Raw genomic sequence first — 27,227 nt, forward strand, 5'->3', positions numbered from 1 at the left:
GAGCAATCCACCCACCTCTGCCTCCCAGAGTGCTAGGATTATAGGCATGAGCCACCACGCCTGGCTGGAAAATGTGTTTTTAATATACAAATTTTATGATTGTTCCCTAAATGCTTGTGTTATCAATAGCAATTTCACATTGGTAGACTCTTTCAAATGAGTTGTTTCAGGTGGTGAGCATTAAAGGCATTATAGTGAAATGTGTTATAGGATGGTGAAAAGTGCACAGTTGAACATTATAGGTCCTACCACACATTGTATTTTTATTTTAGAACTCTATATTCATGTCAGTTATTCTTACAGTTCATCATAGTCATTAGTCTTAGAATATGTTGAAACATTTCTTTTTAATGCATTGTCCTCTGGTAGACAAAGTTATCTTAAGTCTGTCAGTTTTGCCCATATTTCATACTATCTATCACTATCTCTCTCATTTTCTTACCTATTGATTATGATCTTTTTTATTTAAAATTGAAAAGTTTCATTTTTTTCTGACGATAAAATAGAAGACTGAGTTGATCTTGATCTTTTAAACATTTTCTGTTTATTTGGGAAAGTAGACTCTATCTTGACTTTACCAAGAAGAGTTTAGGAATTAGCAGATGATCACATAGAAGGTCTGACTTTGGAGAAGGGCTGTTGAGTATAGGGTATTGGAAGTATTTAGAGCAAAACCTTGGAGTTTTTCAGTGAGACTAGAGTAATAGGTTTTTTTTATTTTTGTTACTTTGTCTCTTTGGGCCTTGCAGAGAGAGATGGGCTGATAATTTTTATTTTCATTATATTTCTAATTTCTGCATAATTAGCCTTTTCTGGACTTATTACTGGGCTATTTTATAGTTAATTTATAACCCTAAAATTGTTTCAAAGCTGCAAGTTAATGGCATTCCTGCTGCTTTTGAGTTAATATCCAATGATATCACATTTATTTTTCAGGTATCTCAACACCCAGTTTATTAAAAAGAATAAATTGACAGAAGCTGACCTTCAGTATGGCTATGGTGGTGTAGATATGAATGAACCACTTATGGAAATAGGAGAGGTAGGAAATTCCTTAAATGACTGGCCAATCATGTGTGTTTTTATAAATTGAGGTAATTTGATTCAGTGTCCTTTTTTTTTTTTTTTTTTTTTTTAAAAGCCAGTCAAATTTAGCAGTGGGGGGTCAGTGTCCTTTTTTTAAGGATACTTGAGTTGACTGTCTTAAAATTATCAAGATTTAAAACATCCTAAATGTCAAGTAAATAAAACACTGTAGTGATTTCCTAAGAATCTTGAGGTAGATAAGAAGAAGAGAGAAGATATGACAATAATTTTAATGATTAAGTTTATGATGGATAAGTGATATGGTTAATGAGTGGTTCTGCATTGTGAGGAGACTCATAAAATTATATAGAAAAATGCTGAGACCCTTGTAGTTTTTTTAACTTTTTTAAGTGGCAGGATCATAGCTCATATCTAACACCTTTTAACCACATAATCCTTTGTATAGTAATCTGTACTTGTATAATAATAATTATAGGGGACAAAAGTTTAAATCTTAAAAAGTCTTTCTTGCAGTCTTTGTTAATAGGGTGACTAGGTGAACAATCTGAATTTTCAACATAGAATAATAAAAATCATACATAGAAAAATATATATAGTATGGTTTTGTTGCAGTGGCTGGCAAAGGCTCTCTTGCTTCTGTGGGCCAAAAAGTAGATAAAAGAATAGCAGTGTTGTTCTCAGTAGCAGAAAATTGGAAATACAAACACTTCAGCAGTTGAATTGAAAAATAAATCATGGCATATTCATTCAATAGGGCAGCAGTCCCCAACCTTTTTGGCATCAGGGACTAGTTTCATGGCAGACAGTTTTTCCACTGGGAGAAGGAGGTGGATGATTCAAGCATATTACATTTATTGTGCAGTCAAACCTCTCTGTTGATGACAGTCTGTATTTGTGGTGGGTTCTCAGCGCTAGCATCATCACCTCAGCTCCACCTCAGATCATTAGGCATTAGATTCGCGCAAGGAGCTCGCAACCTAGATCCCTCACGTGTGCAGTTTACAGTAGGGGTCCTGCTCCCATGAGAATCTGATGCCACTAATCTGACAGGAGGTGGAGCTTATGCAGTGGCGTGAGCGATGGGGAGCCGGGAGCGGCTGTAAATACAAATGAAGCTTGGCTGGCTCACCTACCACTCAGGTGGACCAATGCAGGTCAGTGGCCCCAGGATTGGGGGCCACAGCAAGAGGGTGCTATATAGCAGTGCCCATTATTGAGCTGTAGCTATATGTTTCAATGTGGACGGGTTTCATTAACAAAGTTTAATTTTAAAAAAAATCATACACAGAATATACAATGTGATTTTGTTATCTAAGTAGAAACAGTCAACTTGAAACTATTACAGGGGTAGAACTATAAGCATATAAATGGTTTAACACAAAATTCAGGACAGTGATAACCTTAGGGGTAAAGAGGACATTTGGGGCAACAGTAGTGGCGAAGTTTTAATTCTTAAACTGAGTAGTGAATACAGGAGTGTTTCATTTTATTATCCTTTAAACCTACTTACTCTTTTATGTTTGTATGAAATATCTCATAATTTAAAAAATCAGCCAATAGCCAAATCATGTTTTATTTGACATAAATCTTTTGTTTCTATCATAGCCTTGGCATCTATAGGCCATCCATAGTTTTGATCATTTAATAATCAATAAATTAAGGTTTTATAATAATCAGTTATTTCTGTAAGATTTTCAGTTAATGATAAAAGCTTAATTCTGTTCTTTTACAAGTCTGATACGATAATTATCATTTTTAATTAGAATTTTATTTTCTTTGGAATTTTCAAATTTTCACTTTGCTTTCATTAGAACTTTGAAATATTAGTTACAAATTCTTCTTTTAATGAGTATCTTTGCTTTTTTAAAAAATCTCAAGCAAATGTTAGAAACAAATACTAAGTAATGCAGCCTTGATGATTTTTATTTTTCCTGGCAGCTAGCATTAGATATGTGGAGGAAATTGATGGTGGAACCACTTCAGGCCATCCTTATCCGAATGCTGCTCCGAGAAATCAAGAAGTGAGTGCTGACATTTAACTTTCTATATCTATTCTGTTTTGCTGTTTGATATGGTTTAAAAGTAGTACACAGTTGCATGGCTATTGACTGCCTTGGGCCTGGTTTTCCTGTAATGAGCCTCATTTTACTTCTTAATGCCAGTATTTTAAAGTTGCTTTGTAATCTTTTTTCTTTCTTTTTTTTTTTTTGAGGGGTGCAGATCTGGTCTTTACTTATTTCCTAATATTCTTAGTAAATAAAAAGTACCTGAGGGGAGTAACTTGTTGCTTTTCAATCCTGAAACCTGGTTGACCTGCCAGGCAGTGCCCGGAGGTATTTGTACATGTTCTCAGCTTAAATCCTGGTAAGGCTTACTTATTCAAGAAAACAGTTTCTTCTGGTTAGCTGGTTACCTCTCAGCCCCAGTATTATAATTTATAATTTGCCTAATATTGTGAAGTAAACGTATGGAAAAACAGCTTCCTGTTCTACCAGTGGCCCAGAGTGGTTGAGTCTTTACTTTATTGCTCTGTGAATACGGTTTGGGGTAAAGAAGGTTTTCCTGTGGAGTCCACAGTAGAACATCTCTGGATCAGCTCTGGCCTAAAAGATTCTTAAACTTCAGCTCTAGGCAAATGAAAGCACTATGTCAGTCATCAAATATATGTGTAATAAATTCCAGGCTACTGGAACTGATGTTATGGGAATTATCTAGAGCAGTGAATAGTGTGATAATGGCCACTCCATCTGGATCTACTTTCAAGAAGACCCAGAGGGCCGTGCACTGTGGCTCACGCCTGTAATCCTAGCTCTTGGGAGGCCGAGGCGGGCGGATTGCTCAAGGTCAGGAGTTCAAAACCAGCCTGAGCAAGAGCGAGACCCCGTCTCTACTATAAACAGAAAGAAATTAATTGGCCAACTGATATATATATATAAAAAAAAAATTAGCCGGGCATAGTGGCGCATGCCTGTAGTCCCAGCTACTCGGGAGGCTGAGGCAGAAGGATCACTCGAGCCCAGGAGTTTGAGGTTGCTGTGAGCTAGGCTGACGCCACGGCACTCACTCTAGCCTGGACAACAAAGTGAGACTCTGTCTCAAAAAAAAAAAAAGAAGACCCAGATATGGAGTTTTTTATGTGAAGAATAATTTACCAAAGCATTGTTAGTACTGTGTCACTCCCAGGAGGAAGTAGGGGGTTAAACACACACACACACACACACACACACACACCCTGCACAAAAGAGGATAGAGGATATTTTTAAATTTAATGGTAATACCAAATAGAAAGCAGGTAAGTAGCATTTAGTAACTTGATGTAAAGAAACTGTCACTGGCCATTTTTATGATTGCGTTCTTTTCAAAGATAGAGATGGAGGGAAAGGCAGTAGTGAAGCAGTGGGGTTGGGACAATTGTCCTTCCTCTTTTCTTTGCTAAACTATGAGTATCTAAAAAAACACTCTTAAAAAGATTTATAAGTTCTAATATAATTTGTCTTGCTGAAAAATACTACATTTTTTTACTTGGAATTCAGCTATTTTATATTAAAATTATAGGGGAAATATTGTTACTCTTTCTAAATGTACTTTTATGAAATATCTCTCTTAATATCATTTTGTCCCATCCTAGTAAATTTTCTTGAAGTATGATTGTTACCTTGATACAAATGATTTTGATGACAGATGAAACTGTGTAAGAAAAACAATACAACTATAGAATATTCTAGAAAAGACAGAAATTACCTGATCAACTTGTCTTATTTTTATTATTATAATCAACTTCTATTAAGGCATTTGACATGCTGTACTCTTATCTCTTTATTCTTGTGTCAGCTCTATTAGGTAGAGTTTCACATTTTACAGCCAAGGAAAGTAGGCCATATTAATAATAGAAAAAGTTAAACATGAGAACTACATGCCAACCCACGTGGTAAATTTTTTTGCATGCATTATCCCATTTAATCCTCACAACTCAAGAAGGTTGGTGCAATTACCATCACCATTTTACACATGGAGAGGTCAATGGTGGTGCTCCTATTGGGGTAATTTGACTCCAGGTCCCATCTTCTTAATTCTAGGGGTTCAAATCTGGGTTTATCTACCTCTAAATCCATTATGCCTGTCTTTTTAATCCACAGAATATTTCTTCCATTCCTGGCTCCAATACTTTTAAGTTGATGAGTACAGTTGAGTTTTATAATGCTTTGAATATTCTGGTGTTCTCTCACATATTTTTAATTTGGTCTGATGGAGATAGCAGGTTTTATTTATAAGTAAGTAAATTGAACTTCCACAAAGAAGAATGAGTTATTGAACTTGATATAGCTAAGGAAATAGACATCATGCCTTTAGACTTCCAGTTGGAGTCTTTCTTCTGCATTGCTTGAACATCTCTTTACCCGTTGTCATTTGAGCTAATATGGTCAAATATCATAATTTCCATTGCCATGGATGAGCAGCTATGGTAGATACTTTCTAATATCATCTGATCTTTGTAACAGCATATGATGATGAATGTTATCATAAGCTCATTTTACATGTGAGGAGAATGAGGCTTAAGAGAATAAGCAACTTACCTATCTTATGTAACTAGTAAATGGCAGAACCAGAATTAGAATTTAGGTCATTTTGGTTCCTGTATATATATTCTTAGAAATAGTTTTTTCAAGTTGCATCTGCCATTTCTACTAAAAGGGATATTTTAATGTGCATACCTACAACTTCATTGTGGAAAGAGCTCCACCATATGTACTAAATAGAATCTTTTCACATCTAGCAGAACCTGTTGCAAATTGATTTCCTATCAATTTATTTACAGTTTTCCTTTTCCAGTATTCATCCCTGGATTCCTAGATATTGTCTATATGAGTCTGTAAAAAGCATTACTCTGTGCTAATAGTTCTCAGATTTGGCCAATGAAAATCAAGATTATACTGGGAACATTTAAAAGAGTTATCCTAGGCCGGGCGTTGTGGCTCACGCCTGTAATCCTAGCTCTTGGGAGGCCGAGGCGGGCGGATTGCTCAAGGTCAGGAGTTCAAAAACCAGCCTGAGCAAGAGCGAGACCCCGTCTCTACTATAAATCGAAAGAAATTAATTGGCCAACTGATATATATATATAAAAAATTAGCCGGGCATGGTGGCGCATGCCTGTAGTCCCAGCTACTAGGGAGGCTGAGGCAGAAGGATCACTCGAGCCCAGGAGTTTGAGGTTGCTGTGAGCTAGGCTGACGCCATGGCACTCACTCTAGCCTGGACAACAAAGCGAGACTCTGTCTCAAAAAAAAAAAAAAATAAATAAAAAAATAAAAGAGTTATCTTTATACAAAAATATTATAAGTAGTATATGCTGCTTATAAAAATTTTTAAATGTACAAAAGGTTAAAAAGAAAAGTAAATGACCTTTTTTTTCCTCCGAGTACCTCAGTTCTGCTATTTAAAGGAACCAACTATTTTAAGGATTTATTTTCTAATAAAAATTCTTTATGCAGATAAGATTGTATGTATACACAATACATATATTGTGTATACATATATACATACATACATTGTGTATACATACATTTGTATGGAAACATGTATATATCTACACACATACATATATTACATATAGTATTATACCTGTATATATGTGCATACATTGGGTAGCTTTTTGAAAGCATAGATATCTGGCTCTCCACCTATATCCACTGAACCATACTCAAGGGAAAGTAGAAACTTACATTTTTATAAAGCTCCCTAGATGTTATTTATGCATCAGTTCAGACTGGCATTAGTGAAGTACTGGTCTGACATCAGTTAGTTTATTAGGGTTTGTAAAACTGTGTCACTCTGATTCTGTCATTCTGTTTTCATTTATTACTTGGAATTATTTTTAGAAAGATATGCTTCCTCTCATTATTATTTGCTTACTCAATAGTAAATTGATATAGGAAAAGGAAAATTACTGCCTGTATCTTTCCTTTTTTAACCTGTTTTTTAAGATAACGAATTGGTTTGCTGTCATTCTTACGTGACTAATTATTAATAGGTTTTCTAAATTTACTGTGATGGACTCATTATTTTCTATTCATCGTAAGTCTTTATTACAGTTTAAGTTGTCTCTCTTTTGGCAACTTGGTGCCAGAGTCTTTCTGACATGACCCTGGTCATCTTTGATAGCTTTTTTGCTATCTGGTGTGTCACTATGTTCCGAAGTTATCTTGTACATTTTCTTCCCAAGACTTGCCTCCAGCTACTCAATGACAAACTTAGTAGTTCTAAATATACAAATGATACATAAATACAATCTTGAAAAACTTTGAATATTCCAGATTCTGTCCTCAGTCTCAACCTCCTCTCCACAGAGGTAATCCCTTTTACCGTTTTGTTAATAACTTTTTTTTCCTAGGATTTTTATATCTACAGACAGATTTTCTTTTTTAAGTATATATTTTTCCTTTTTTTTCTAACTTTTGAAAGTCATAAATGATATGTATCATACTTACTGGCTTCTTTTTTAAATTCAGTGATATAGCTTGATAATTTTTCTGTGTTAGTGCATGGAGCTCAACCACATTCTTTTAAAACTGCTACATAATATTTGGTATGATTCTGCCTCGTTTTATTAAACTCTTCTTCTCCTAGTGGTGATTGTTAGGTTGTTTCCAGTTTTTCCACTAATACAACTTCTGTTGTTTCTATTGTGCACATAGCAGGTGTTGTTTAGATTCATATACATTTAGAATTTTGCCAATTTTTCCTCTGAAGTACCTGCTCTTCCACCAAAAGCAGAATAGATTACCTGTTTCTCTGTCCTTCACCAATACTTGATATGATCAAATTTTACCAATCTGAGCATGAGTAACATTCCATGATTTCCCGGTGCCTTTCTGAGGTGGGACAGGGGGGAGCCTAGTGGGTGTTCTTGGGTGGGTGCTGCAGCTGTCTGCTGGGTGCAGAGGCTTCCAGGTCCTGGGCCACCACCTGCTCTCAGGCACTGCCCTCCCGCTGCAGTGTGGGCACAGACAGCGGACAGTGCTGCTGCCTGCCACCTGGCTTAGAGACCAGCCTGTTCCCCTGATAACCAAGCTGGCTTTTTCACCCTTTGTCCTCCCTCCGACTTTCGGCATCTGCCACTTCTTGCCTTTCTTCCTGTTCCTCCCACTCTCCTCTTATGGTGGTTCTTTCTCTTGTGCATTTTGGTCTGTAATTTTATTTTTCTCCTCTCTCTAATCTTCCACCTTTTTTCAATTTCTGCAAGTCCAAGGGCCACCGATGCCAATGGAGTATAAAAAGTGTCTTTCCTGCCATTTCTCAGATTTAGAGTGGGCATAGGAGGCTGCATTTGAGTTTGCTGGAACCCTGTTCTCATTGTAAACATCAGGATAAATGAGAATGCTATTTGAGAGTTCCCCAGCTTCACTTTTTTTTCCCCTCAGGTTTTAAAATTGTATTCATACACTTTAAAATGGTGCAGTACAATACTTAAAAATCATTTGAACAACAACAACCAAAGGCACCTGCATTTTGCAGTCTGCAAGACACCTTGAATTGGCTTCTAGATTTCACTGTCCGCCCATCCAACTTCTGCATCCACAACATGCAAATTATTTTCCTTCCCTGCAAGCCAGACAGGCAGATGGGAGAGACAGGCATGACCTTCCTTATCAGTTGCTCTTGATTCTTTGATGTGAAAAGGGCCAGCACAGTCATTTAAACTTGATCCCATCTCTGTGTACCTTGCAAAGTAATAAAACAGCTAAAGGAGATAAAGTAAGAAGACAGTGCTTGTGGAATGGACAGTATGTATTGGCAGCACTCGCCTCATTATGCTTCCCTGCTTGTTTCTCTTATTGGATCAGTTCTTTGGAAGGCAGGGGATTTTTCTCTTGAGCTTCTTCAATTTACTGAATTTCTTAATCAGCCTTGTAGGGTTTGTCAGACATGGAACAAGGCGCATGAGTGAGCCGCACAGTGGCTGCCACTGTCTGTCCCCAGCCTAACTTTTAATGACCGTCACAAACCTGGTCTGTTTTTTGAGTTAAATGTTCAGGTAGTCGGCTTTAAAAGCGTTGATTTGAAAATCACAATCTGCTTTTTTGATCTCTTAGCTTTTTTTCTCTTCTCTAATAAATTGAAAACACCTCCCGTTTGCTCCTATCAGTGTTTAAAATACCAGCTAATGTTTATTGTTTGTTCATGTACCAAGTACTATGCTATGTGCTTTCTTGGATTGTGCTTAATCTTTACTACTCCTCAGGGAAGTGGGTTCTTTTATTATCCTCACTTTACAGAAAAGGAAGTCTCAGTGCTAAGAGGTCACACAGCTGCGCAAGGTGACAGATTAGCATATCCAGAACTCAAACCTAGGCAATCTGACCCCAAAATTCCAGTCTTAACTGCTGTGCAAAAATGCTGCTATTAATCCCCTTCATCCCAACTGTTAATAAGTGGTTTCATTATCTTGGTAATTTCATTATTATGGCATTTTCTACACAGTCCTGTTAAGATAAAATATGAAGCCATATTTCTAAAAATTCTCCATATTCTTTTCTCAGGGCTCATTTCTTGGGCCCACTGTTCTTCGATGAGACCAGAGTTTATTGAGATGACCAGTTCAGTCAATGCTTTTGTAAATTACCAACAGCATCATTTTATAATTTACATTCATTATCTGTCAGTCTAATAGAAGGGACTTTTTTTTTTTTTTTTTTTTTTTTTTTTTTTGAGACAGAGTCTCGCTTTCTTGCCTAGGCTAGAGTGAGTGCCGTGGCGTCAGCCTAGCTCACAGCAACCTCAAACTCCTGGGCTCAAGCGATCCTCCTGCCTCAGCCTCCCGAGTAGCTGGGACTACAGGCACGAGCCACCATGCCCGGCTGATTTTTTTTTTTTTATATTATATATATTAGTTGGCCAATTAATTTCTTTCTATTTTTATGGTAGAGACGGGGTCTCGCTCAGGCTGGTTTTGAACTCCTGACCTTGAGCAATCCGCCCGCCTCGGCCTCCCAGAGTGCTAGGATTACAGGCGTGAGCCACTGCGCCCGGCCGAGAAGGGACTTTTTATACCATTATAAAAATATGTGCTGATTGTATAGGTTGTATAATTATGCCTAAGGGACTCTGGGTTCAGATTTCTTCTAAGAATTTATAAGGAGGACAATTTAGTTAAGTACTAGGAAATTCAGTATTTTTTCCTATTTACCTGGGCCTTTTGGGATCAGTAACAAATGGAAAGAGTGCTACAAATAGCAGGAGTGGACGTTTTCCTAGTGCTCAGCAGGGACAGTAGGATTTGGTCATGAGAAGAATTTTAGATAATTCACATTTTTAAGTATTCAAATATTTCTTCTTATTTATTTATTTATTTGAAACAAAGTGTCTTTTGCCTGGGCTAAAGTTCAGTGGCGTCAGCCTAGCTCACAGCAACCGCAAACTCCTGGGCTCAAGCGATCTTCCTGCCTCAGACTCCTGAGTAGTTGAGACTATAGGCTGGAGCCACCATGCCCAGCTAATTTTTTATATTTTTAGTAGAGGTGGGGGGGTCTCACTCTTGCTCAGGCTGATTTTGAACTCCTGACCTTGAGCAATCCTCCCGCCTCAGCCTCCCAGAGTGCTAGGATTTCAGGCGTGGGCCACCGCGCCCAACATATTTCTTATTTTTGGCTGATTTCACTTGGTCCTAGTCAGTGTTCAAAGGAAAAAAAGTGATGTGTCCCAAATAGATAACATAAGTTAGATCATTATTTCACCAGTTGAATGTGTGTGGGCTTAAGAAGGAGCTAATGGATGGTGAACTGAGGAAATGAGCTCACTTATGTGTGACCTTATATGAACTAATTGGTAATTATTACTAATATCAAGATGTAGACTTTGTATCTAAGACTCTATGACTGACCAAATTACTGTAGCCATATTAATTCATATACAAAACACTTTCCTCAGAATATCCAGATAATTAAAGGAAGAATCAAAGAGGATTAGAGGGCAGCAGAGGCAGGGAGGGGCACTAATATTTAAAGGTAATTGCCTCCATGCTTTTCTTAAATGCTAGACAATCCTTATATCCTCTATAACGAGCAAGAAGCTTTTACTTGGGAATGATGATAATGTATTTTCTATTGCTATCTTTGTAAAAGAACTATTAATTGAAAGAAAAAATTATTTTAAAGTAGGGTCGAAGATTGCCAATAAAAGATAAACCTTTGACTGCATAATGGTTTCATTTGACTATTAGCACTATTAGTCAGAAACTCCCAATTTGGGGCCAGACTGTTTCTCTGCAGTGTTAGCCAAACTATTTTTTTCTGTTTTATTTTTCTATTTCTGTAATTATTAAAGCTAATACTCAGCTACGTTGCTTAATGTAATTGAGTCTTGAGTTGCAGTAGTGCCTTCGTACTAAGTCAGAACTTACCAATTGCCACATCAATAATTGAGATGATCTTAGATTCCTTTATAACTGTAAAGGAATGTAGAAATATTAAAACATAATCTCAATAAATTTGTCAGTACAATGATACCTTTTGTGCTCTAATAGAAAGCAACTTTAATTTTATCATGATAGCTTTTATTTACTGAAATGACATCTAATATTAATGCAGCTGTGACATGAAAGAATTGTATTTAAGTTTCATGCATACACCCTTAAGTGCTTTATAATTTGATTAGATCAATGGAATAAGCAGCCATATTTGGGCATACTTTGGTATATTTCCATAGATATTTGTATTCTCAAGCTTTTTTTGTGTTATCCCTTGTTTTAGTGATCGTGGTGGAGAAGACCCAAACCAGAAAGTAATCCATGGGGTTATTAACTCCTTTGTTCATGTTGAACAGTATAAGAAAAAATTCCCCTTAAAGGTAAAAAGCCTCCTTTTAAAAACATAAATATTCAGACCTTTTATTTCTTAAATTTCTGTTCTAATTTTTTTCTAACATGATTGTAATTGATTTATTCAGTTTTATCAGGAAATATTTGAGTCCCCTTTTCTGACTGAAACAGGAGAGTATTATAAACAAGAAGCTTCAAATTTATTACAAGAATCAAACTGCTCACAGTATATGGAAAAGGTAAGAAATAAAACATACTCTATTAATACATGCATCTATTGCATATTCGGTGTGGTTTTATTTAACAGTTGTCTTAGTTGATATATTTTTTTCGGTGGAAAAATGTTGTTTACTTGAACATTACCTCTGGGTTATAGTTACTGTACAACATCTATTTGTTGAAAGGGTAAGCAACCTGTGGTGTATACATGCAGTGGAATATCAGCTTTAAAAAGGAGTGAGGTTCTGATATATGCTACAATCTGGACGAGCCCTCAAAATGTTATGCTAAGTGAAATAAACTAGACACAAAAGGACAAATATTGTATGATTCCACTCATGTGAAATGTCTAGAATAGACATTCATAGAGACAGAAGGTAGAATTAGAGGTTATCGGGGAGGAGGATGTGGGGAGTTAGGGTTATTGAGTTTCTGTTGGGATGATGGAAAAGTCTTGAAAATACACAGTGGAGATAGTTACCCAACATTGTGACTATAATTAATGCCACCGAATCGCACATTTATAAATGGTTAAAATGACAAATTTTGTAAGTATTTTTTACCACAATATAAAAACGGTTAATAATGTAATATACAAAACTATCGAATTGTATACTTTAAGTGGCTGAATTACATGTAAATTACATCTCACGATGTTAAAAGAGGGGCACTGGAATAAATTATGTTTGGAAAATAGTGTTTATTAGAGAGATTCATTTTGGGAAATAATGGTGAATCATGTTAGTTTCAAGTATTAACATCCTTGGACAGTAATTAATTAGTGTGGCAATTCTGCTTCCCTTTCTGTGTCGCTGCTCTAGCTTTGGCCTCTGCCCCCAGCTCCCAGCAGCTTCAGAGCGATCTGAAGCTCACAGTGAGGCAGTTTGACCTTGTTTACTTTTCTCTTGATATGCGCCTCCCTCCCCCACGTTGTCATCCTTTTATTTTTTTCTTTCTTTCATCTGTCCTTCACCTCCCTCAGACTAAGACTCTAATTCTTGTTGCGTTTAGTTAATCTAGCAAGCAGATAAGTCATAGTATGTTATTATGTAAATGACTAATAGGTTTAATCCTTTTTATTTAATGTAAAAATAGCCCATAAAAGGATTTGTTATTGACGACAGTGACGTTCTTAGTCAATGAAGTATGTGATGAATTCCTTTTTAACCTAAACCCCTTCTTGCCCACCCTTGGTTTTTGTGACTTTGTCCTGAATTCCTGACTTCACAGGGTAGCATAATAAGAAAGACAGGACTGTGGCACTCTCCTCAGTCTTGAAGCTCATTTTCATTCAGAGATTTCTGATAAGGTGTCCAGAAATGATTTTTCCCTCCAACTTACCTTCTTAGGCAGAGGAAAGCTCAGCAGTACTCTTCAAAGTCTCAAATGCACCTACTTCACTGGGACCAGTTATGGTCAGAAATTCCAATTACACACCTTCACCTTGCAGAATGTTTTCCAGCCTGTGCATTTATGTGTGTATGTGCCCTGCTAGCATGATTTTCATTGCAACAATGTTATAGTTTTGTTTTGAGATAGAATTTTGTCAAATTCTTTAGCTACTGTGTTTCCCAGAAAATAAGACCTACCCATAAAATAAGCCCTAGCAGGATTTCTGAGCATTTGGGTGCAATAGAAGCCCTACCCCCAAAATAAGCCCTAGTGATGGGCATGGCTACGCAGCGCATCTGCACAACCCGTGCATTTTGTCGCAGAGCGGAAAAGAAGACGAGCAGCTCTTGTCATCTGCCCCATCGTGACAGCTACTGTCCCAGAGGTGACTGGATAGGTGCGGGCAGCCCCACCAACAAGGTCGGCTCCCCCTGTCAGGTCCTGGTCATCCTGTGCGTGCTGCAAGCTGAGGCTTTGAGGGGAAAATAACACATGCCCTGAAAATACGCCTTCTTAAGGAAAAATAAATATAAGACCCTGTCTTATTTTCTGGGAAACACAGTATTATTCTTATTAGCTAGTTCTTGTTTGTAGCGTGGCACTTTTTATATGGAATAAGCTTTAATAAAGGTTTTTTTTTTTTTTTTTGAGACAGAGTCTCGCTTTGTTGCCCAGGCTAGAGTGAGTGCCGTGGCGTCAGCCTAGCTCACAGCAACCTCAAACTCCTGGGCTCGAGTGATCCTTCTGCCTCAGCCTCCCGGGTAGCTGGGACTACAGGCATGTGCCACCATGCCCGGCTAATTTTTTATATATATATCAGTTGGCCAATTAATTTCTTTCTATTTATAGTAGAGACGGGGTCTCGCTCTTGCTCAGGCTGGTTTTGAACTCCTGACCTTGAGCAATCCGCCCGCCTCGGCCTCCCAAGAGCTAGGATTACAGGCGTGAGCCACAGCGCCCGGCCTTTAATAAAGGTTTTGATTGATATATTTGACTAAATATATTTTTACTTTCAAAATTTTAATGAAATCTTTCCTGTGATAGTTAACTATCATACACATGCTGTTTATGATTCCATTTTACAAGAGAAACCAAGGTGAAGTAATTCATCTACTTGATACAGTTGACATAAATTACTTTTTAGTTTGGTAGTTAAATATTCTTATAGAGATCACCTGTTCTGGTTTTTAATCTTTATCTGCTTTTCCTATTGCCTGTTAGGTTGTCCATATGATAGGATGAATGGGGTTGATAAATGAAAACAAATGTAGACCATACTAATTTAGTTCTTGTTCATAAGACTGGTGTGGAATGCAGGTGAGGGTTAGTAGCTAAAACAAAAATTTGAACTGATTTATGGAATGTGGGTATAAATTGAAATTGTTTATGTCAACCTTATTTGTTACCTTTCCCATGTTTACTGGAGCCATTAAAATTCAGCTACCTAAGTCACTCACTGATCATTCAGATTTTTCCTCATAGCAAAATTTAGTTCATGACTATAATAATGTATTTTTACAGGTTCTAGGTAGATTAAAAGATGAAGAAATGCGATGTCGAAAATACTTACATCCAAGTTCATATACTAAAGTGATACATGAATGTCAGCAACGAATGGTAGCGGACCACTTACAGTTCTTACATGCAGAATGTCATAATATCATTCGACAAGAGAAAAAAAATGGTGAGTGGCACCAAAGATAAATGTGGATAGAAATTAAATTGTAAACTCACTTTTTACATCATCTTCCAGCCACCTTACATTTAAAGCATATGTTAGAATTTGTCTTGAAAATACTAGATATGCCTTTTTTAAAAAAATTAATAATGCATTTTGAAAGACTATTTTGGAAAAGTGTATTTTCAAAGTATGTTCTGAAGTCAAAGGAAAAACTGGGAAAATGTGTTTATACATTTTTATATATCACAAGGGGTAATTTCCTGAATACAGTAAGAATTTTCCTCATCAGTGGTAGGAAGAAAAGCAGAGATGTTGAAAAGGAAATATAAACAGATTTCAAATGTATGAAGGGGTGCGCAATATCACTCAAAATTGGAGAAATACAAAATAAAAATATACCAAGATACCAGCAATAAGCAGTGGGAAAAAATTGGTATATTTTAGGAAAGAGAAAATAGCATAAAGAATTATCAAATAGGGAATGTACATAACAAGACATGTGCAAGAATCCATGTGGAAAGCTAAACGTTGATAAAGACAACATTAATTTATAGATGCAGGGCAGTCCAATCAAAACCTAATGATTCTTTTTTTTTAATTCTGAAAGTTATACTCTTGGACAAAATATGGCCAAGACAAGAGAATGATGTTAAGACTTTACAGGATAGGCCGGGCACTGTGGCTCACGCCTGTAATCCTAGCTCTTGGGAGGCCGAGGCGGGCGGATTGCTCAAGGTCAGGAGTTCAAAACCAGCCTGAGCAAGAGCGAGACCCCGTCTCTACTATAAATAGAAAGAAATTAATTGGCCAACTGATATATATATAAAAAATTAGCCGGGCATGGTGGCGCATGCCTGTAGTCCCAGCTACTCGGGAGGCTGAGGCAGGAGGATCGCTTGAGCCCAGGAGATTGAGGTTGCTGTGAGCTAGGCTGACGCCACGGCACTCACTCTAGCCTGGACAACAAAGTGAGACTCTGTCTCAAAAATAAAAAGACTTTACAGGATAGCAAGACTTACTGTAAGCCGACAGTGACTGAGACATGAGGCATTGGTGCAAGGGTAGACAGACCAATGAAATAATACGTACATGCTTGATCTGAGGTGCGCTGCCGAGCAGGGGTGAAAGATAGTCTTTCAACACATAGCGTATCCCTTTGGGGGGAAAATAAAATTTGATCTCTACCTCAGACACCATATACAAAATTAGTTCATTATGTTTTGATCTAAATGTAAAAGGTAAACCAATAACACTTCTAAAAGATAATATAGGAGAATATATTCCTAACTTGGAGGTAAGGAAAGATATTTTACACAGGATGCAAAGAGCACTAACCACAAAGGGACGATTGATCCAGTGAACTCCATTAAAATAGAAAACATGGGGTCATTAGAAGACCATTAAGACCACTAGATCATCAAAAGACAGTTACAGGGTAATATACTTGCAATATTGAAAAAGATTTATATTTAAAATATAAAATTGTTGGCCGGGCGCTGTGGCTCACGCCTGTAATCCTAGCTCTTGGGAGGCCGAGGCGGGCGGATTGCTCAAGGTCAGGAGTTCAAAACCAGCCTGAGCAAGAGCGAGACCCCGTCTCTACTATAAATAGAAAGAAATTAATTGGCCAACTGATATATATATAAAAAAATTAGCCGGGCATAGTGGCGCATGCCTGTAGTCCCAGCTACTCGGGAGGCTGAGGCAGAAGGATCACTGGAGCCCAGGAGTTTGAGGTTGCTGTGAGCTAGGCTGACGCCACGGCACTCACTCTAGCCTGGACAACAAAGCGAGACTCTGTCTCAAAAAAAAAAAAAAAAAAAAAAAAAAAAAAAATATAAAATTGTTAAGAAACTTGAACAGGCACTGCAGAATAGAGGATATCCAATGGCCAATATACATAAAAAGATAATCTCATTAAAATAGGAGAATGCAAGTTAAAACTACACCAAGATATTAATACTTACATTTTGATATAAAATTAAAAAAACTGAAAATAAGTATTAGGAAGTGTGTGGAGTAGCAGGAACTTGTTAAACACTAGGGTGAGGGTATAAATTGACACAAGCACTTTGTTCAGTGACTGCTGAACGGGATATATGCTTATTTTATGATCCAACAATTCTCCTAGGCATATAAGATCCCCACATGTGTGCACATATGTACAAAAAGACACATACAGGAACGTTCATAGCAGCATCGTGAACATTTGCAATAGCTCCAAACTGAAGCAGCTCAAATGTCCAATAACAGAGTGGATGAAGTACAGTATATTAATACAATGGAATATTACAGAGGAGTGGAAATGAGCAAATTAAACAACAAATACAACGACATAGGTGATGCTTATAAACGTTATAGTAAAGAAACCAGACATAAATGAATTATGATTTCATTTTTAAGCATAGTTCAGTTTCATCTATGGTTAAGTATTCATGACAGTGGTTACCTTCGCAGAGGAGAAGGGGGAGTAGCGATTGGGAGGAGGAAGAAGGGGACTTTTCTGTGTGTAGGTAATATTTGTTTCTTACCCTGGGTGTGATTACATGGGTGCATTGCATGTTCACTTGTGGTTTGTATACTTTTCTGCATGTGCATTGTACTTCGATAAGAAGTTTAAAACCAGCAGCACAATTCACAATTGCAAAGTTGTGGAAACAACCCAGGTGCCCATCAGTACATGAGTGGATTAATAAAATGTGGTATATGTATGCCATGGAGTACTATTCAGCTGTAAGAAACAATGGTGATCTAGCACCTCTTGTATTTTCCTGGATAGAGCTGGAACCCATTCTACTAAGTGAAGTATCTCAAGAGTGGAAAAACCAGCACCACATGTACTCACCGGCAAATTGGTATTAGCGGATCAACACCTAAGTGGACATATAGGAGTAACATTCATTGGGTGTCAGGCAGGAGGGAGGGGGAGGAAGGGATGGGTATATACAAACATAATGAGTGAGATGTGCAACGTTTGGGGGATGGTCACACTTGAAGCTCTGACTCAGGGGGGAACGGGCAATATATGTAACCTTAACATTTGTACCCCCATAATATGCTGAAATTAAAAAAAAAAAGTGTAAAACCCACTACACCATGACATCATGTTCCATCTCTCACTGTCTAAATGTTTGCTAATCTGTTGTTGGCAAGGGAGCTCCCCACCACTGGGAGCTCTGTTTAGACTGATCTATCTACAAGACTAAACTTTAACTGTTACAGGCGTCCTCAAACTACAGCCCAAGGGCCACATGCAGGCCGCCTAGCACATTTATCCGGCCCTCCAGGTGTTTCGCTGGCACTGCCTGTCCTGCTTAGCAGCCAACTCATCCCGGGCCCACAGTGCACACTCTCCAACTGTCTGAGGGACAGTGAACTTGCCCCCTGTTTAAAAAGTTTGAGAACCCCTGCTTTAACACAACAGTCCCACTTTTGGGTGATTTATGCTACATATATTCTTGCCCATATACAAAATTATTGATTGCAACATTGTAATATGACAAGATTGGAAACCACCTAAATTTTCATCAATTTTTAAGTAACTGTAATATATCCATATCATGGAGTACTACGCAGTTGTAAAATATGTGGAAATGCTTTATATACTGATACAAAAAGACTTATGGTAAAATGTGTTCTGCAGCTGCAAAATAATACATCAAATATGCTCCGTTATTTATATAAAAAGGGGCAGGGGGAAGAATATGTGTATTTGCTTGAATGTACACAAATCATCTTTGGAAAGATTTTTTTTTTTATTTTTAGGCCAAGCACGGTGTCTGATGGAAAGATATTAAATAACCACGACATTGCTTTCCCTGGGAGGGGACAAGGTGGCTGGGAGATCTACATTTAGAACCACATATTACCCAGGTAATTAGCAGTATTGGGAACTTAATCAGCACATTTCTTTTTCCCCCTCAGACATGGCAAATATGTACGTCCTACTGCGCGCTGTGTCCACTGGTTTACCTCATATGATCCAGGAACTGCAGAACCACGTCCATGACGAGGGCCTTAGAGCAACCAGTAACCTTACTCAGGAAAACGTGAGTCGGGTGAGGAACCGGGAGGCTTGTCTTTGAATCAGATTCATCATGGAGTTATTTTTTTCCTTTGACTTTATCATCTTTTCAAAGATGAAGGAAAAATGTCTTCTCATGCCAACAAATGAGATGTCTTTATTCAAATGTTCTAAACCTAGAATTGGTTGGAATCATTTTGGTATTGCCTCATTATTAGAAAACCATTGCAATTGTTAATTTCTCATGGAAAAATATGTTTGTTTCTAAATAATTGTGTTTCTTCGTAACTGGCATTAGTACGTAGCAGTCATTTGTAGTGATACGAGTGCAGTTTGCTTTCTTTACATGTTCTCTGAATTGGGTTGTCCAGGAAGCAAATTTAGATTAAAATCATCTTCCATAAGTGTATGCTTGCTGCCTCAAGCACCCCATGCCGCTCGTGTCTCCACCACCCATCTTTCTGCATGGTACTTTGCCAAGCAAGTGACTATTCACAAGAAGTTGCCTTTCCTATAAAAATGTGTACGTGTCATCAAATCTTGTCGGACCCACTCCCTTGTTATTGCTAGCGATGGTTGATGAGTAAGAGAGACAACATATGAAATGTTATGAGCTCCTTCAGGAGAACTGTTTGCTCTTCTTCTACAACATAATAATCTGTATATAGATATCCTTGTTCAGCAGCATTTATTACCTGGTGATTACTTCAGTTGTAGATTGTCTTTGGCAAATAATACATAATTTGTTTGTTTTTATGTCCTACCACAATAATGCATAAGTTTTCCATTTCGTGGAACTCTTTATATTAATATTTAAGTTTATTACTTTGTATTATTTATTAGGCTTATGAGTTTGTATTATTGGACTTAAAGATTCAGGGTATTGAATGGGCATAGAAGCACAGAGTTTAATGTCAAGGCTGGGAGATGGAAATACAAAAGAATGCATTGGTAGTAGATGCAAATAAACTCAGGTGACTTAGTTAAGTCTTAGGTGCTAACTTTTTTGTAGTTATCTCTGTTAACAGGAAAAACTCACTTTTGCACTACTAGGTGTTTCCTCCCTCTGAAACATGGGGGATTGCATTGCTTACTCAGTTCCTGGGAATTCTGTTCTCGTCTCTCTGTCAGCCTTTAGTGACTTTGCTGGCTTTCTTTGTTTATACATAAACGTCTATGAAAGTGATAGGCATGGTACTTCTGAGATTGCGTCTTGTTTTCCTAAAGATAAGGTATGCCAGCTCGGGAGAGGAGTGTGTTTAATAACACTGTAAAGAAGTGTGCTTTTGGTGGGTCCTTCTGGTAGAGGTACCAGACAGTCCTGGTGTTGAATGACAAACTAATTACAACATCGAAGTTTTAGATTTTTAAAAGACCATCTTAGCTAATAGCATTTTCTGAGGAGTGTTTATATATAAAACCTAATTGCTTGGGGAAAACCTTACTATTTAAACAAGTCTTTTAATAAGCCTAATTTTATCCCTGAACTTCTTAAAATTGAGTTTTATATTTATTTGTATTTCATGTGTTTAGATGCCAACACTATTTGTGGAATCAGTTTTGGAAGTACATAGTAAATTTGTTCAACTTATCAACACTGTTTTGAATGGTGATCAGCACTTTATGAGTGCACTGGATAAGGTAACTTTTAAAACCGTATGTATGTATATATATAAAATTATTCTTTAGGCAGTTTCAGGATTAGGCTTCTGAGATTTCTCACCTAGACATAGAGGTTAAGCTTAAGTAACTAATTTTTTTCCCCTAATGCAACCTTGTATTAAATTAAGTAACTAATTTAATTTTGAAAGTCAAAATAGAAATGACACAACTTTTTTTTTCCTTTGAGACAGAGTCTCACTCTGTTGCCTGGGCTAGAGTGCGGTTTCATCAGCCTAGCTCACAGCAACCTCAAACTCCTGGGCTCAGGCAATCCTTCTGCCTCAGCCTTCCGAGTAGCTGGGACTACAGGCATGCACCACCATGCCTGGCTAATTTTTTCTATATATTTCTAGTTGGCCAATTAATTTCTTTCTATTTTTTAGTAGAGACGGGATCTCTCTCTTGCTCAGGCTGGTTTCAAACTCCTGACCTAGAGCAATCCACCCGCCTCAGCCTCCCAATGTGCTAGCTAGGATTATAGGCGTGAGCCACCGTGCCCGGCCAACACGACTGTTTTTTTTTCTTTTTTTACTTCAGAATATTATGAGGGCACAAATGTTTTGGTTACATGGATTGCTTTTGTACTGCTTGAGTCAAGGTTATAAATGTGCCCAATTGACACAACTTTTAAATTGGAGTATGCTATATAAGGGAAATTGTTAATAAACTAGTATCTTTTGAATATATGTGCATAATTTTAATATTTTTATACTGATTTTTCCTTTGAATATAATACTTAGGGTGTAATATTTGAAAGTAAAACAAATACATTTTACAAACTTTTAAAATTTTGTATTCTTTAAAAGAAATTTGCTTAAAACAAGGTTGTTTTAAAAAACACTGAGTTATTTTATCTGTGTTCAAATTTCAGTGATGAGTTAGAATATCTTGCATAGGAACAGGATATATAATTGTTGTATAATTGGGAATAAAGTTAGAGGAGTCTACTCTATGTTAGATATGAAAGCAGTATGAATAAACTACCACCAAATGTTGTGTTTTAAGTGGGGTGGTCATTTTGGTTATATAGATTATAGCTTATATACTAAACCAGCTTCGCCTTTGCCTGATTGCTGATAGCTAATCATAGGCCTGTTTTCTATTTAGGCTCTTACGTCAGTTGTAAATTACAGAGAACCGAAGTCTATTTGCAGAGCACCTGAACTGGTAAGTTTGATGGTTGCTTAGAAAATGAAAACCGATGATAATGTAAAAATTATTTGGTTTTTGTAGCATTTTTTTCAGAAAAATAGAAAAAAATTATTATCTGTATCATATATGATTTGGCATTTATATAAGGAATGGGAGAGACCACTTGGCCTTTGTTAAGAATAACTGAAGGAGAAAATATTTCATTTTACAAAGTTTAAGTTTTAAAGTATGTCTGCTTTGAAATAGTTTGCATTACATTTCATGGAGATTTTGGTGCATCCGAAATTTAAAGGTAATCTGATGATAAAGTTTTGGTAACCTTTGAAGGAAACTTAAAAGGTTTTTGTAAGATTAAGCAAAGTACTTATTCAATGTCAATAATTAGAGGACTACTCAAAACTCACCTAGGTGTTCTTTTAGAAGTTTTTATTACTTGTATTCGTGCTTTATTGGTCAGTGGGTGTAGATGAGATTTTTGACTTGTTTCTAGTTTGATTTTTTAAAATTACCTTATGACATATGCTTTAAGTTATTTAGTTTACGTTCATGAATATGGTGTGTGCCTGTAGTCCCAGCTACTCAGGAGGCTGAGGTAGGAGGATCTCCTGAGGCCACTGTGGTTTGAGGCCAAAGTGCACTATGATATCAGCTGCCTGTGAAAAGCCAGTGCACTGTAGCCTGGGCAACACAGCAAGACCCTGTTTCTTAAAAAATAAAATAAAATTAAGAAAGTAAGCTTTAGGATAGCATTGATCTTATTTTGTATTGCTACTGTGCTTCCTTGGAGATGCCCTTTTTAAGGTTTATTATCAATTTCTATTTGAGCTTGCTAAGTACTGTGACAACTTACTAAAAAAATCAGCAAAAGGGATGACTGAGAATGAAGTGGAAGACAAACTCACGAGCTTCATTACTGTTTTCAAATATATTGATGATAAGGACGTTTTTCAAAAGGTAAGCTGCAACAGAAAAGTTTTGTGTTTTAGTGAACTTTGATTTATTTTTGAACTTCAAAACCTTTAGCAAGGAAGTAATCTTTTAAAATATTTTTTTTAATGTAGTTCTACGCAAGAATGCTGGCAAAACGTTTAATTCATGGGTTATCCATGTCTATGGATTCGGAAGAAGCTATGATCAATAAATTAAAGGTAATGTAGGTCTTGGATCCAGTAATGTTCTAGAAATTAGTCTGCCATCACATAAAGATGTTCATTGAGCATTGTATATAATAGCAGGAAATAATTCATCAGCAGGGTCTGGTTAAATGTATAATGGTATATTCATACAGTGAGATGTGTAATGCTATATTAAAAGAAAAAAATCTCTCTATGTTGATATGGAGAGATAATCAGTATTGACTTTAAAAAGATTAGTATTACTTATAAATGAACACACCTATAATATTCCTTTAAGTACAAGTTTTGGAATACAGTTGAATTTTGTTTTTTCACGTCATTTCAGCCTACACACTGGTTCGTATTTATCCTGAGTTAATTTAGCAGTTGACAGTGTTGCTGTAGAGTAGACATTGAATATAATGCGTGCTCCTTTATAAACCTATCAAAAAATAACTGAGCTTTTACTTTTTAGAAATAACATTAACAGAACACAAAGCCTTTTAATCTCTAGTTTAGAGATTCAGATTTTCTGACCCAGTAATGACAGAGTTTTGAATACTTTCAAAGAAATAGATTTCTTCATCACTCAGTAAAGGGTATTAATAATAAGCCTAAGTACCATCTTTTTAATTGACTACTGGCTGGGGTATTCCCAGCAATCTTTCGTGTACAGTTGTTGCTGGGCGAGGTGGTGCTTGCCTTTTAGTCCCAGCTATTCAAGAAGTTGAGGCAGGAGGATTACTTGAACCTTGGAGGTTGAGGCTCTGTGTGATCATGACTTTGAATAGTCACTGCACTCCAGCCTAGACAATATACCGAGACGTTGTCTCTTATTTTTTTATATATTTTTTCTTTGTATTTTTCCAAGGGATTGACCTTTGAGAGACCTTGTCTCTTAAAACAAAACAAAAAAATCCCAAAAAACCTTAATGTATCTTACATATAATAGTGGAGCCTTTTGCAGTGTTGACATAAGGTATATGGGTACATAGGAAAGGCTTTATTTTAAAGGCAGATTTATTATTTCATAAATACATGTTTTCTTTCACTTATTTAACCTGCCTTTAAAAAGAAAGGAATTTTAAAAAGACTTTGAATAGCTGCTTTGAGTTATGAGTAATATAGGCCTTGAATATAAGCATACATGCAAGGACCTTTGACCAAAGACCTAGCAATAGCAGCATATTCTTATTAATCAATATGGCTTATTATTTTTCTTTTTAAATCATACATTTTTATAAAACTTTTTTTTCTTTATAGCAAGCCTGTGGTTATGAGTTTACCAGCAAGCTACATCGGATGTATACAGATATGAGTGTCAGCGCCGATCTCAACAATAAGTTCAACAATTTTATCAAAAACCAAGATACAGTAATAGATTTGGGAATTAGTTTTCAAATCTATGTCCTACAGGTATGCATATGTGCTTTATTGTGGGCATTTACTGATTAGTACTTTATACAAAGGCTTTATATATGGGTGCTTGGTCACTTTTGTTTCAGTCAGTGGACTGTGGCTTCCAAAATTACATGTTATGTTGATTGGGAATATGCGATATTAATGCTCATGGGTTTTGCCAGCATTTTCAGGAAGAAAAAAGGATATTTTAGTTGTTTCAATCATATAAATATTTACTTTCAAGTTAAACGTTGACCTCTTTAACTTTTTTGTTTTTTTCCTTCTAGGCTGGTGCATGGCCTCTTACTCAGGCTCCTTCATCTACATTTGCGATTCCCCAGGAATTAGAAAAAAGTGTACAGATGGTAGGTTTGCAGGAAATATATTAGAAGACTTAAGGAATTTTAATAATCATCTTCATATTCTGCCACTTTAAATATTTTTCCAAAGTCTTAAGGGCTCATGTGATGAAAATGTATTCACAAATTATAGTCAGTTTGCCCTCTAGGAAGAATGTAAATTACTGTAGTTACTAATATTAAAACTACAAATGCTAAGAATGTCATACAGTAAATCTATTATCTTCTCTTAAGCAGTTTTAAATTACAAAAATGTTGATATTAGAAGAAAGCTTAGAACCCAACACTTGAATCATTTTCAAGTTTTTCAGATTTTTTAATTTTGAGCCACTTTTATACCTCAATTATTCCTTAAAATATTTTTACTTCTGTATTATAGTTTTGGTAAATATATGTGGACTGTGAAATATTCTAGAAAAAAATTGATCGAAGCTGAAAATCCAAGTGAAAATTGCTATAAAGTGTGACTGAGTAGAAACCCTAGAGTGCTTACCAATAAGCTTTTAAAGGGACTGTGGTGAGATGTATCTTTTTAAAAAACAACTTTATTGAGTTATAATTTACATGCCATATAATTCGCCCATTTAAAATTTACAATTTCAGTGTTTTTTTTAACAACCATCACCACGATTAATTTTTAATTAATTTTATTGCTCCAAAAGAAACTGTCTACCTGTTAGCAGTCACTCCGCATTTTCCCTCAGCTACTTTCCACTTGCCCTGTCCCTAGGCAGTCAGTCTGCTTTCTGTCTCTAGATGAGCCTCTTCTGCGCGTCTCACGTAAATGGAGTCATGTCATATGTAGTCTTTTTTGATTGACTTTCACTCACCATAGCGTTGTCAAGGTTCATCCATGTTGTAGCATGAATCAGCAGTTCATTCCTTTTTATTGCCAAATAATACTCCCACTGTGTGGATAGACTGAGTTTTTTTTGTTTATTTAAATCCATTCATCTTTTGGTGGACATTTGGCTTGTTTCCACTTTTTTGGTATAATGCTGCTGTGAATATTTGTGTACACCTTTTTGAGTGGCTGATTTTTCATTTTTCACGAAACTCACCCCTTTTGATTTTCTAACACCAAAAAGGGCTTCTTATTTCTTGATTAGATGGAAGTTTGGGTGGCAGTTTTTTCTAGGGAAAACTTAAATTATCTTTTAATAGTTCCTATTTGGGTTGTGACTTAAGGATTGTAAACCAGTGAGTTTACATACATTTATGATATTTAAAATTAAAATGTTATTTCATTGCACTGTTTCCTAGAGATTTTAGCAATCCGTAGTTTAGGGTCATTTTTTAACATAAGTACAGGCATACTTTAGAGATAATGTAGGTTTAACACAAAGGATTTTTTTCTTGAAAAGCATATATATAGTTTGTTACCCTTTTTAGACAGTGGGTGTGTTACTTATGTTGTTTCAAGGAAATAAAAAACATGTCTTTTAGAGACGTGATTGTCATATGTTGCTCATTTTGAATCTGTGTTAAGACTAATTAGCAGGGTATAGGATGTCATTTTGGTTTATCAATTTGGCTCCCTCTAGAGGTCAGTTTGCAAATTTTAGTAGGTTTCAATAATAGATGTTATTTTTGTTTCTTTAAAAATAATGATTACAGGCTGTTGCTTAGTGTTGAAAACAACACTTCATACAACAACTATTCCTGTTTAGTTATCTCAGCAAACACACACACAATAAATAAATAATGATTACATTAAGGCTGAACAATAACAGTTTAGCCTCTGGAATCATAAATTTTTTGTTAAAAATGTCTACCTTTCTCTGACTATGGGTAAATAACTTTTAACATTCTGTTAGCTGATAATTGTATTGCCTCGTAAAGGTTGATACAAGAGTGAAACAAAGTAATCCTCTGAAGCACGTAGCCTAGTATGAAGTAAGTACTAAATAAATGGTAGCTGAGAGGAGAAATAGTAATAATGATAGTGGCGGTAGTGTTGTGGTAAGATTAGGAAGTAAGCATACTTTTTGGAAAGTAAGCATAAGGTGAACATTCAGAATAGGAGTCTAATTTTAGAACTTTTTACATCATTTTTTTTTTGTTGTTGTTGTTTTTTTTTTTTTTTTATATAATTTTTTTATTTACTTTACTCGTGGACGAGGTTCTGGGGCCCCAAGAGCAGGGGCCCCGGAAGTCGCCCTTTTCATCATTTTTGAAAAGAGATTATAGCACACACTATCTTAGAAACTACATGAAGAAGAGCATTCATGCAGACATTCCTGGGCTGGGCAGAGAGAGTATGAGCTCAGCATCTTATGCATTTTGCAGAAAGAACAGATGCAAGTTAGGGGCTAGGGTTGAGGGATGGGGGGCCAGGTAAAGCATTTTGATGTATTTGTGT

General features: G+C 36.4%; 1 protein-coding gene across 3 annotated transcripts in view; it reads left to right on the forward strand.

The window, feature by feature from the left end:
• CUL2 (cullin 2) overlaps window positions 1-27,227 on the forward strand; it is a 67,694-nt gene that overhangs the window by 26,478 nt on the left and 13,989 nt on the right. For 2 of the 3 annotated variants that reach the window (XM_075997680.1, XM_075997679.1), the window contains exons 5-16: window positions 937-1,042; window positions 2,986-3,068; window positions 11,793-11,889; window positions 11,989-12,099; window positions 14,993-15,155; window positions 19,077-19,210; window positions 20,710-20,817; window positions 21,946-22,005; window positions 22,816-22,944; window positions 23,052-23,138; window positions 24,369-24,521; window positions 24,794-24,871. In XM_075997680.1, the coding sequence (XP_075853795.1) occupies window positions 937-1,042; window positions 2,986-3,068; window positions 11,793-11,889; window positions 11,989-12,099; window positions 14,993-15,155; window positions 19,077-19,210; window positions 20,710-20,817; window positions 21,946-22,005; window positions 22,816-22,944; window positions 23,052-23,138; window positions 24,369-24,521; window positions 24,794-24,871 (1,309 nt within the window). The remainder of the gene's footprint in view (window positions 1-936; window positions 1,043-2,985; window positions 3,069-11,792; window positions 11,890-11,988; window positions 12,100-14,992; window positions 15,156-19,076; window positions 19,211-20,709; window positions 20,818-21,945; window positions 22,006-22,815; window positions 22,945-23,051; window positions 23,139-24,368; window positions 24,522-24,793; window positions 24,872-27,227) is intronic. The other variant, XM_012765652.3, reaches the window with a different exon arrangement.

This window comes from Microcebus murinus, chromosome 25 (genome assembly GCF_040939455.1).
Source record: "Microcebus murinus isolate Inina chromosome 25, M.murinus_Inina_mat1.0, whole genome shotgun sequence".
NCBI classification, from domain to species: domain Eukaryota; kingdom Metazoa; phylum Chordata; class Mammalia; order Primates; family Cheirogaleidae; genus Microcebus; species Microcebus murinus.